Below are 12,386 nucleotides of genomic sequence, written 5' to 3'. Positions count from 1 at the left end.
TACTTGCCCTGAGTAAGAGGTAGTTGTGGTCCTTTCTAAGGTTGGATTAAATCATATTCATCATGGAGAGTAGTGACTACCATCAGGCAGAGGAGCAGAATGTATTCAGAAGGTCTCATGCATTGTCAGGGTCACAGTAGGATGTTCCATAGCCAAGTCTACAGAACCAACCTGAAGAAGGGAGCTCGATAATTTTCTGATGAGCTACACAACCATGACATTAGAAAAACATCACCCCACCTGGTCCCTTCGTCCCTTGTTTTCACCCCAACCCACTTTCAAGCCATCTCTTTCTAGGCTCATTTCACTTCTGTCAGCCCCTTTTCCTCCGTGTCTTACAAAACACAGGGTCAGCAAAAGCTCCCCTTTTTCCCAAACACTCCTCTCACTTGGCCTACAGCAGCCCCTACCCAGCCTCCCTGCTCCCGGGTGGCCTTTTCCCCATCAAACGTATCTTGTTATCAATGCTGATAAGTTTCCAAAAGTGTATTTTGAGATTACCCCTATCCATCCCATTGCTTACAGAAAGTCCTAACTCCTAAAAATATAACTCAAAAAGGTGTAGACACAACTGGGAGACCCAGTTTCTAGTTTTATCTCTGCCAGTAATGACTGGTGTTAATTTAGGCAAGTCGCTTCACCTCTCTGGGTAACTCGAGATCCTTTTCTATCTACTCTCAATCTAGCTCTTCTGATGTTTCCCTTCATGTACCCAGAGCTTTGCCAGATGCCTTCATGAATACCAGGGAGTGGAGAGGGCACAGAATAAATATTTATTGAACCAATGAGATCAGGCAATTGCAGCCAGGCTGTACCAAGGAGATCCAAAGCTCATCTGAAGAGTCAAATTGACAGTCCAGTTGCTCTCAGGCCTCATTACAGCTGAGCCCTGCAGTACTTAGCATGTTTGCCTATCTTTAAACTTCTCCTTACCTGCCCTTGACAAGAATGCTGACAGAAGCGAAGTGTAGTAGTTTTCCTCTTCCTCAACTAATGATTTTCAACTTAAAGTCACGTACTCTTTCCACAATCTGATAAATTTTTGGCTCACCACTCCCGAAAATTTCCAATGCACATATAGACATTGCAGTCTGTATAGAAATGTTAGGAGTATAGCTGATTCACTCTGTTATAAAGCAGAAACTAACACACCATTGTAAAGCAATTATACTCCAATAAAGATGTTTAAAAAAATTTAAAAATAATAAAAAAGGTAATTAAAAATATTTTTAAAAAATGTTAGGAGTAGAAGAACCCCTTAGAAGCCAAGGGACCCCAAATCAAGAAAATTCACTCTAAGCCAGTGATTCTCACCTCTAGCTGTGCATTACATTTACCTGGAGATCGTTTATAAAATACTATTGGAGGAGGTTTTACCCCCAGACCAGTTACATTAGAATTTCTGGGGCTGGGGCCCGGACATCAATTTTAAAAGCCTCCCAGGTGATTCTAATGTGTATTGAGAGCTGACAACTATTGCTCTTCCTTTAGACATTTCATCCACTACCAAAACCCAGGGTCAGTGGCATGCAACAAACAGTGTATGTATGTAGTTTTGACTGTCTACACTCATGCATGTTAAAGGACAGCACAGATATTGTTTCTTAAAAGTAAAGTTATATTAACTAAAGAACATCTACACAATATATCTCCATTCAGAAGAGTACTTGAAAGAAAGCAAGCATCAAATCTAAATATATGGGATTAGTAGCAGGTAAATCTCTACAGTCCACCAATCTGTTTGAGAACAGACACAGAAAGATCCAATAACTGAAAAGGAAAGTAAGACTAGTTCATAAGGGCACTCTAATGATTGGGCTGTTTTCATAATTAGAAATGCTAATCAAACCATCTTTGACACTTAGGTCCTAATAAAGCAACAGTCAGACTAAGATTTTCTTTTCTTTCTTTTTTTGTGTGTGTGTGGTAATAACATTTAACATGCGATCTATCCTCCTAACATCATTTTAAGTACACGATACATTATGTTAACAATAGGCATAATGTTGTACATACAGCAGAGCTCTAGAACTTGTCTTGCATAACTGACTGCGATTTTCTTTAGTTAACTTCTCAGAGCACCTATTTACTTAGACCCTTAGAGAGCATGGTCTACCCCTGTGCATTCAGCTGTGTTTTCATGCAGTGCAGAATAATTTCAGGAGCTGGAAAATACTATGCTCATTTCCACAGATTCATTTACTTTGGCAGCATTTCATTAAGTGATGTGAAATTCTAAGGGCCATCTGTGGCAGGAAGAGCTCAAAACTAAATTCTTGAGCCTCTTACAAAGACTTCAATTCCTCACCATCTGAGATCCCTTGACGCAGGAATTTGCCAGCATAAAGACTGTGTAGTGTATTGTAAGAATGTTACAATTGTACACCATTTAAGGATTACTCCTCAAGACCAGGAAACTGCCGGCCTCACTTTTCAGATTATTCCTCCTTCAGTGTTAGCCATTAAGTACTCAGACATTATGCAGAGTTAGCTGCTTCCAAGAGGAAATTAACATATGCAAAACATACACACTTTCACTGTATCTGTTTGCTCAGAAATTTGAATAGGAAAATAAACAGAAGCCTTTATTATATGGGTAAAGTTTTAACCAGAGGATTAAACAGGCCCTTCCTAAATACAGGACCCAAATGTCCATGGTGACACAATACCTACAAAATTTCAAATTCCTAAAGGTTAAAAAAAAAGAAGCATGTTATTTAAAAAGAATTAAGACAGTCTTCGTAATTTGGTTCATTTTTTTCTTATAAAGCAGGAGATAGGTTTAATAGGGTTTTTCAGCCCATGTTTTTGCTCAGGGCAAATATTCCCAAGCACGCCCTGTCATGGAGTTCTGCCTCTGTATCCCAGCCCAACTGACATGAGTACAACTGGCTCCTGTCCTCCGCGGTTCCCTACAAAACCCGCGGACAGGCCTGGGCTGCTGTGAGGAAACCAGTGTGTAATTGGGTCTTAAGACTTGTGCTCTGTTCAAAAGTTTTTAAATGTTCAACAACAATAAGACAAACAAACAAACAAAACACACAAGCCTGGCCTCATTATTGAAGTCTCTAAGAAAAAAAATTAGGTTTAATATTTTAGTTTGCTTTGATTAAAAAAAAAAATTTTTTTTTTAAAGTAACCTATTCAGAAAGACTAAAAGGGTAAAACAAAACATCAATAAACGTTTAGACATTTGAGAATGGGAATCTGGTTGATTTTTCTTAACAAATTTTCTGCACTTTTCAAAACTGTCTTTACTGTGCAAATATAGCTTTAATGTCTTTTAAACACAGCAAACAATATCATTTTTGCTTGAGTCTAAAGTTATACTTTGTAAATAACTGAAGAATAATTAACAGGTACCTGCTGAAGCATTTATTTTCCCATTTCCTCAACCCACATCCGGGTCTCCCTGTAGCCCCAGGTCAATGGCCTGTGGCCCTGCTCATACCTGACACCACCTCTTGACCGGGTCACATACAAGCAGAGTTCAGAGCAGAAACGTAACAGCTCAGTATCAGACTACGAAGCCTGTGCTCTGAACTGGTGAAGGGCTTGTAGCTCAGCAACTCCTCCCTGCCATCATGCCCCTCTGCCCTCTAATCACTATTCCCAGGCTCACTTAGTTTCCACCCAACCACTAAGCATTCACTTTCCCCAACTTCAGGCAGGGGCTACAAGAAGGCACAGACAGCCCCAGTTCCAGACAGCTCCGCATCAGTCAGCCTTGCAGCTGACTCCATTCTGACCCTGTGCCCTGAGACTAATAACTGGGTTCCTCTCCTGGGCCTCTGGGCTGAATTCCAGGCCCTTATCCGCTGTGGCTGGTCCCAGTTCTTCCAAGAGCAGGTGCTGCAGCTACTTGTGGGCCATGGCATCAGCATTGCCTGGAGACTGTTGGAAATTCAGAACCTCATGCCCCACCCCGGTCCCACTGAATCAGAATCTGTACATTAACAAGATCACCTGGTGACTTGTATGAACTTTAAGGTTTGAAAACCACCGGTCCAGATGATGGACAAGCCGCAAGACCAACCACCTATTTTCAGAATGTTGGCCTTCCTAAGGCTGAGCTCCAGAATAACAGGGCCTTCTGACTGGACTCCTGTCTTGCCTGCTCTATTCCGTCTTCCCACCATCACCAGAGATGATCTTTCTAAAGCCCGGTCTGATCATGCATAAAATTCTAGATCAGCTTCTAAGGACATTAGGAACAGCTTCCACTGGCCTTGCCAGCCTCAGCTCCTTCCAGCCATCACCTCCCACTCTATACTCCAGCCATGGAAACTACCTGTGGTTCCCAGAAAACAGCAATCACCAAAAATTACATTTTCATTAATGCAAGTTTCTCAATATATTAATTTCTTTCAAAAAGCATTAGAGTGAACACATGCAAAAGTTATAATGGACTCCGGGGAAGGGGACTGGGGGATGAGGAGAACTTTTTCTTTTCTTTCCCCCTTTTTTCCATCTGCAAGTATTAATTTTACAATTAAAAAAAAAAATTACTTCCTAGGAGAAAGACAAGCAGGTTCTGTCACTGGAGAGACATCTAGCTATTTTATTGCTACCATACTAAACACGATAAAACTGACCTCAAAGTGTCTGTGTGCCTTTGAAAGTATTTAATGGATACTGTGGAAAACTTGCTAAATAATTTATAATTTCAACAGCAAACTCATTGAAAAGAAAAGCCAAACACTTCCTTCATGGTTCTCTGACATATCATTAAAGACAGTTTTTTCTTTTAACATGTAAACATTTTGGTTTTTCAAAATTAGTCTTAAATTCTGAACTGTGAGATTCTAAGTTTAAACATAAAAATCCGTAGTACTAAATGAAGTCTCTAACTTATCTGGTTTATTCATATGATGATTCACAGCTACTAGAGTCTACTCACTAGTTCAACCAACACTTACAGAGAAGCCTCCACGCTGAAGGCACTGTGCTGGCATGCTCTCTACGAGTGGTTATTTATGCCTTTTCCAAGCCAATATTCACGGAACAATGGATTTAATACCTACCATCACATTCTACTCCAATACGTATATTTTTAATCCACTTAAATCTGCATGCTGCAACTGTATTTCTCACAACCATTAATTTTTATTTTAACTTATAAAACTAAAAACAACCCAAATGAAAAAAAGGGAAATCTTAACATCAATCATTTCAACTGAAGGCTACCCAAATCTTTGACGCTAAATAATACTTTTTTCTTTATTTGCAAACTTTTATACACTTGTCATCAATCTGCAATTCTGAAGTCTAAAAACAGATCATAAATGTTTCTCCAGACACATTCCAGAGAAGGATCGACCTCAACCTAATAATTCATCAGCATATGATTCCAAGTAGAAAAAGAAAACTAAAGAAGAGAGAAATCTGGGACTTCCCTGGTGGCGCCGTGGTCAAGAATCCACCTGCCAATGCAGGGGACACGGGTTCAAGCCCTGGTCCGGGAAGATCCCACATGCCGTGGAGCAACTAAGCCCGTGCGCCACAACTACTGAGCCTGAGCTCTAGAGCCCGCAAGCCATAACTACTGAAGCCCATGCGCCTAGAGCCCGTGCTCCACAACAAGTGAAGCCACCGCAATGAGAAGCCCATGCACCGCAACAAAGAGTAGCCCCCGCTCACCACAACTAGAGAAAGCCCACGCGCAGCAACGAAGACCCAATGCAGCCATAAATAAATAAATAAATAATTTTTTTAAAAAAGAGAAATCTTCAGAAAATGTATATTTAGATGCTTACTTTAAAAATCATTTTACATCCATTCTTTTCCATTCTTATATAGGACACTTAGATGTGAGACCTTCAGTTCATCTGCTAAAATAACTCATGAAGAGTCTAATCTTTAGAATATACATGCTACTCAGTTTTTAAAAGGACAAGAAGAAAAACAATTGATAAGCTGAATCTTACAAAGAGCACAGTAAATAAAAGAAGTAAAGTCTAAAATAATCATAGCCAAAGTTGATCAGATCTCAGCTTGAACTAACTTTAGACTAACTTTAGCAACTGTTTCTAGTTGCTAAACTGAATGCAATGACCATGCTAACTTCTCTCCTCAATTCCCTCCAAAATCTGGGTCAAACAAACAAAAAAAAATGAGTAAGTAGCTAAAGACACTTATTTTCATATATACATGAAGTATTTTATTTCTTTAAAGTTAAAATGGACAATAAATTCTTGTATTTTCACATTTTGGAGTTTTTTAAAAATAAAATACTAACATAGCTGCTCAATAGGAAAAGAGATTATTGTTTTTACAAGTAGATTTAAAACCAAGGCAAGGAAACTTGTAAAGAGACAGAAAGCTTGGACCAATGCCTATCGATAAAGCAAATACTACTTCATGTATAATCGTCACCTCAGATGGTAGGAAGAAGAGAAATGTAAAACCAACCAGTATACCTGAGACCACAGGCCATACTTCATTTCAAAAGCTTATGAGAATGTGCCAGAACCATTTGACAAGATACCTGAATAAATGAAGCGCAGAATGTCCGATAAACAAGAACAGAAGAGGGCATCTTTAACAATGACTCGTAAGGGTGGGTTGCCTGGAGACTCCTGGCTAGCACCTGGAAACGCAGGATCTCTGTTTATAGCAAAGAGATCCTGGGTAGTTCGGATGATACTGGAATCCTGAATGTCAGCAGGACTCTTCACATTGAAAAGCAGCATGAAAACATGGCTGACGGCACAGAGAACGATCTTGTGGGCCTCAGCCACTTCCTTTAAATCTGGGTTGTAAAATACCACATCCACACACTGGCAGCAGAACAGCAAGTTATTCAGGTCAGCGTTATAATGTGATGCTTCAGCCTTCAAGACCGGCATTTTTTCTGTTTCAAAGAAGAAAAAAAATAAATAATAAATTATTCTTTAGGTCTATGGGCCCCCATCATTTCCGGTTTATTTTAAACACAACGAAACAATATTTTTTAGTATTATTAGGTTCAACAATATGAAGTTGCCAATATTTGGCCATTTTTGACCTATAAAACAGCATTTTCTGTATAGCTTAATCTAATTATAAACACATATAAACTAATTATCCAGGGATTAAAACAGACACACAGAAATACTGTATTTACTTTGTGTAGTGCAAATGAAAAATGTACTAATGCCATGAAGAGCATTTCTCACTACGTGTGCCCCAAAGTAAAATTTTTCTCCAAATACTGAATTTTAGTATGTTGGTTGTCATCATCGTTTACTTTCACCTGATAAAAAAACTCAAAGAAATTACTGAATAAGTTCTGAAGAACCCAACCTCACATCTGAAGTTGTTTTCTTTCTGGGACTGGAAATGGAGGTGGAGGGATAAATTGTTAAAACTGCAGCCTTTCAAAGCTAGGGCTCAGAGTCTTAGACTCTATTGTTTGAAACCATCGTGAACATTTTATTCTGATGCTAAAATTTTTTTTTTCCTCCTAGTAAAACACTATGCTTCCCGAGAACCAGCTCCTTCGCCTCAGCACACCTCAGGGAGACTGCTGTCTAGGCTCCCTGAGTTCCAAGAGGGGATGTTACCTTCCATTTCCTAGTGTGACTGCTAACAAAATTAGATTAGCCTCCATCAAATGCAGGACCTCCACACAGAGGACCACACCCTAGGCCCTCATCATAGGTCCTAATTGTGAACTCTCTGCAATGGCTGCGCTGAGGACAGTGTGATCTGTGAAGGGCTGCTTGAAGGTTATGCAACCATCTAAACAAGTGCAATTCAAACTTCCTCAGGAATAAAAATTCTTTATTCTAAAGCAAAACTCCTGTCTACAAAATGGACAACAACAAGGTAGGTTGGGGGCCAGGCTCTTTCTGCACTGTACCCTACCCAGCCTCCTCTCCACTGCCAGAGGCACCTTACAGACCCTGAAAGTCTGAGAACAGTTTGAAAGCCACGTGCCCCAGAGCCCAGGACCTGTCCTCAGAACAAGTCAGCACCAGAACAAACGTGTACCCAGACTGGGTTATGTTCAGTGTGAACCCAGACTGGACCCTGGGTTACAATCAGTGCAATTCCACAGCTCTCCCATTGGAAGGGGTACAAGAGACAGTCTTGTGGAAGCTGAGGCTGTACTGCTGACAGGACACTCCTGAAGGCCCTGCCCACTATCCCACCTAGCGTCCCCAGATGAAGATCCACAGGAGAAACTCCTTTTAGTGCTAAATGACATGAAATGCTTTGCTTTCTCTGAGGAACTGGTATGTTTTCTCTTCTTGATTAACAAGAACTAAGAAATTATCTGTCAATATTATTTATTTGGCTATTCCCCACTCTTCTTCTCATCCAGAAAGTACTTAAGGCTCCAGTGTTGGCTACATAACAGACCATGTCGCCCCTTTCACTGTGCACACCACTAAGTGCAAAGTCAATTTAATGGTCTATGTATCCACATTTTTTAAAACTTGGAATTGACTTCCTGTACAAATTTATACTTTCCTGGTTTGTTAACTTACATTCATTCATTCAACAAATATTTATCAAGTACCTTTTTAAAATAATATCCATAATTAATTGATCTGAATAGAGTACTAGTCTACCATTGCTATCACAAAATTATGCAATAAATTCTGATAACAGTTTATGTAATTTTATTTATTTTTAACTACTGTCTTCTAACCTTGTATTATGAACATTTTCAAACATTCAAAAAAGTTGAAAGAATGATACAATGAGCACACATATATCTTGCCCTTAAATTCTATAATTATTAATATTTTGTCATTTTTGGCTTTATCTCTAGATTTTCTCTCTCCCTCTCTCACTCATGAACCATTTAAAAGTAAGTTGTAATCATCAGGATAGTTCAGTTCTAAATACTTTCACATTTATCTCCTAAAAATAAGGACATTCTTCTATTAACCACAATACTATTATCGTACATAAAAAAATTAACAGTAATTCCATAATATCATCTAATTTCCTGTCCATATTGAAATTTTACCCAACTGTCCCAAGAACATCTTTTAGATGTTTTTATTGAACCAGGATCCACTCAAGTTTCATGCATTACATTTGGTTACTTCTCATTAGACTATAATCTAGAACAGCTCTCTACCACACACACTATTTTTAAGAATCCATAGGCTCAAGTTTTTAAGACAACAGTCCTCAAAATGTGGTCCAGGTACCACCTGCTTCTGAATCATCTGGGAAGCTTATTTAAAAATCAGATTCAGGCTCCATCCCAGATTTACTGAATCAAAATGCCAAATGAGTCCTGAACACACTCAAAATTGAGAACAACTGCTATGACTTGTGAAATGATCTACAATAAATATCAACTGAATGTCTAGACATTGGCTAATAAATGCACCTGGTTGTTCAAGCTGAGGTGGTCTAATTCCGTGAAACGAGTTGCTCATTTTCCTTTTCTTCATTTTTTCACTTGTCTTCTGATTTAAGGCTTGAATCATAAAATACTCCAACTAAAACATGAATCAAATTTTAATTAAAGCTCCAATGAAATGATGTATCTGACATGATTATTTGTACCCCAAACCACATCTGCCAAGTGTTTTTAATGCCAGTACCAACTACATGTATGCTTTAGCAAACACTTTTAAACAATTTGTTTTATTAAAAAAAAAAAAATCTTTCAAGCAGAACAGATTGTGCCTTGTCTAAACATAAATAAACTATCAATCAATCAGGAACTGTATTTTCTCTTGAATAATCAAGAAAGCCAAGCAGTACAACTGTGTGACTGCCAATAACCATCTCGTGGGCAACCACAGCAACTAATACTAGAGAAATTCAAGGCAAGAACAGATCTGGTTCTATGTCACATATACCCATATCAACTAGGAAAGTTCACACGCGCTCTACTTCTTTTCCTGAATAAGTTACTTTGAAATACATCACTTATTATATAAATTAAAAATCTTAACCACATGCACTTACATAGCTCCAGGCGTATGAGGCCTGGGGCAAAAGTACAAATGGAGGTCCACATACCACATACCTAAATATTTAAGCGTTGTAAATCAAGAAAATAAACTGTTATGTAAAATATATTCTGTCCTCCTGCTTTGAACAGTATGTCATCATTAAAGACTGGAAGGCCAGGTTCAGATTTAAATTCTTAGAGTCTTCGGGAGTTTCATGCAGCACAGGGAGAGCTGGCCCCTACCTCCTGGGACCCAAGACCACCCCTCCTCTTCTCTCCCCCTCCTCCACCCCACACCTCCTCACCTGAGGAGGCTGGTGCATACAGGCGGACATCCACACCTATACAACCAAGCTCCATCCACTGTGCCCTCCCCCGCTCCCCATATGCAGTCACCCCTCAGCCATCACTCAGGACTAGGGGTGCAAACACCGGCTATGCAGTCCACCTTCAGGAGGACAGACCCAGGAAAGAGGCCTGTACAGACCTGGGAAACAGATTCAGAGCCAGCTGGTCAGAGAATTCTGGGGTCCTGGGTTTGGGAGCATGGTCGCAGCACTGTTCCACAGAACTCTCTGCTCTGTTTTGATGGAAATGTCCTATAACATCTGTGCTAATCATCGGAACAGTAGCCACTAGCTACATGTAGCTATAGAGTACCTGAAATGTAGATAGTGCACCTGAGGAACCGAATTATTTTTTAATTAATTTAAATATAAACAGCCACGTGTGGCTAGTGGCTACCACATGGATGATGCAGGTCAGGAAGGGAGCTACTAGCTGTAGTGGGCACATCCCCATGGCTCCATCAACTCGTGCCCTGTGGGAAGGGGTGCAACTGGAGGAGGACCAGATAAGGCTTTCTAGAGCTCCAGGGCACATGCCACCCTTGCCCAGGTCTGAGGGTAACACTGCACAGCTCTTCCTCCCCGACTCTTAAACACAAGATAGTAAAATGCTCCTTTCACTCTGACATTATCACTCCATCCATATTCCTGCAAATACCATTGTTTCTTACACTCAACATCCCAGTTGTACTTTACTATTCAAGAGTCTAAAACAAGATCTTTCTCATCTTATTTTCATATTCTCATTAAGCCTTGAGTTAGCGAAAAAAGAAACCGCCAAGTTTTTCTCCTGACTTTGACCACACCTTCAATTCTCATCATGCCTCCAACACTAGGTGTTAGGAACAAAGAGAAACAATGAGAGAAAAGAAGAGAAAGTGGGAGTTGGGAAATGGGAAGAGTGATCCTGAGAATTTCCGGGTCAGGAACCTGGAAAGGGGAACCAGGAGACCAAAGGCCCCCAAGAGCTCCATCTTCTCCTACAAATGAAACCAAACTATCTTCCCCGACACACACACAACTCCCTAGGAATTTCAGGGAAATGTAAAATTCCTAGAACAAACTAAGATTTTTTTAAGCCACTACAATATAATCAGCTTGACAGAAAAATTACATTTCACCCCTCTTTACCTTTCTACCCACTGCTCATCACTAAACAAATAAGACAGAAGATTCTCACAGTCATTGATAACATCAATTGTGAGTGTATCTTCCTTAATGCGATATTATTGTTTCTTTACATTACTGAATGAATAATAGCCATTTATATTTGACAGAAATCAGAACTATTATATTGGGTTCTTATTTTATCTTTGGTTCTTATTTGGAGTTGAGTATCTCCAGAACAAATGAAATTTCTCAGGTCATCTGTAGACACCTCAACATTTCGACATGAATATATACAATGAAGAGTCTGGCATACTGGATAAAGTACTTGATGAAGAGCTAGGAACTGATGGAGAAGTCCAAAGTGCTCCCGCTTAATGTAGGGTGTACTTTGGTTTAAGCCTCTTGTCAATGTTTACTAGATTTGTCTGTTGAAAGGAGTCACTCCTTAGAGGGTTGGAAAGATAGTTCCAAAGTCAGTAGTACTTAAATGATACAACTCCACAGGTATTCTCCAAGGGCCACGCAGTCCTAGTGTCGTAGTGTAGGTGCTGGGGGCTAAGGTGGGCCTCAGAATGCCTGCAGGACCCAATGGATGCCTCTGCAAAAGAGCAGCAGACCCTGGCTCCCCACCACCTGTCCAACAAGAAGCCATTTGTACAAGTAGTTCCTCTGGATATTTTGTGAGCTACAGCAAAATCAGGAGTATATGAAATCTTGCCGAAGCACACATAGTGAAGAAAAATCATCCTTCTCAAGTAGTAGACAGAAATGAAGGAGAACTTTCAGGCTCTGCTGGTTCAGGTTGCCAGGCTCATCAAGCTATGTAAAGATTACTAAATCTTTTCACTAAAAGTGACAAAATGTCAGTTGCTAAACAGACATCACGGGTTTGTGTAAAGTGTCATCAAATGGAAAATTCAAAATATCGTATTAGACAACAGAAAATGTTTCGTTTGGAGAGAGAAGTAAAATTAGAGTTTTACTCTGACAAAACCTTTTTTGTATTTGCTCCTGTTTTATTT

The 12,386-nt window shown here is 39.7% G+C and overlaps 1 protein-coding gene across 1 annotated transcript in view; it reads right to left on the bottom strand.

Annotated features, from left to right (window-relative positions):
• RHOBTB3 (Rho related BTB domain containing 3) overlaps positions 1-12,386 on the bottom strand; it is a 54,865-nt gene that overhangs the window by 24,132 nt on the left and 18,347 nt on the right. Inside the window, exons 5-6 of the mRNA XM_068535658.1 lie at positions 9,335-9,446; positions 6,488-6,853 (exon numbers count right to left, since the gene is read on the bottom strand). Coding sequence (XP_068391759.1) covers positions 6,488-6,853; positions 9,335-9,446 — 478 coding nt within the window. The remainder of the gene's footprint in view (positions 1-6,487; positions 6,854-9,334; positions 9,447-12,386) is intronic.

This window comes from Eschrichtius robustus, chromosome 2, assembly GCF_028021215.1.
Source record: "Eschrichtius robustus isolate mEscRob2 chromosome 2, mEscRob2.pri, whole genome shotgun sequence".
Taxonomy (NCBI): Eukaryota; Metazoa; Chordata; class Mammalia; order Artiodactyla; family Eschrichtiidae; genus Eschrichtius; species Eschrichtius robustus.
The sequence above is the reverse complement of the archived record's forward strand: the minus strand, read 5'-3'. Positions and strand labels throughout refer to the sequence as shown.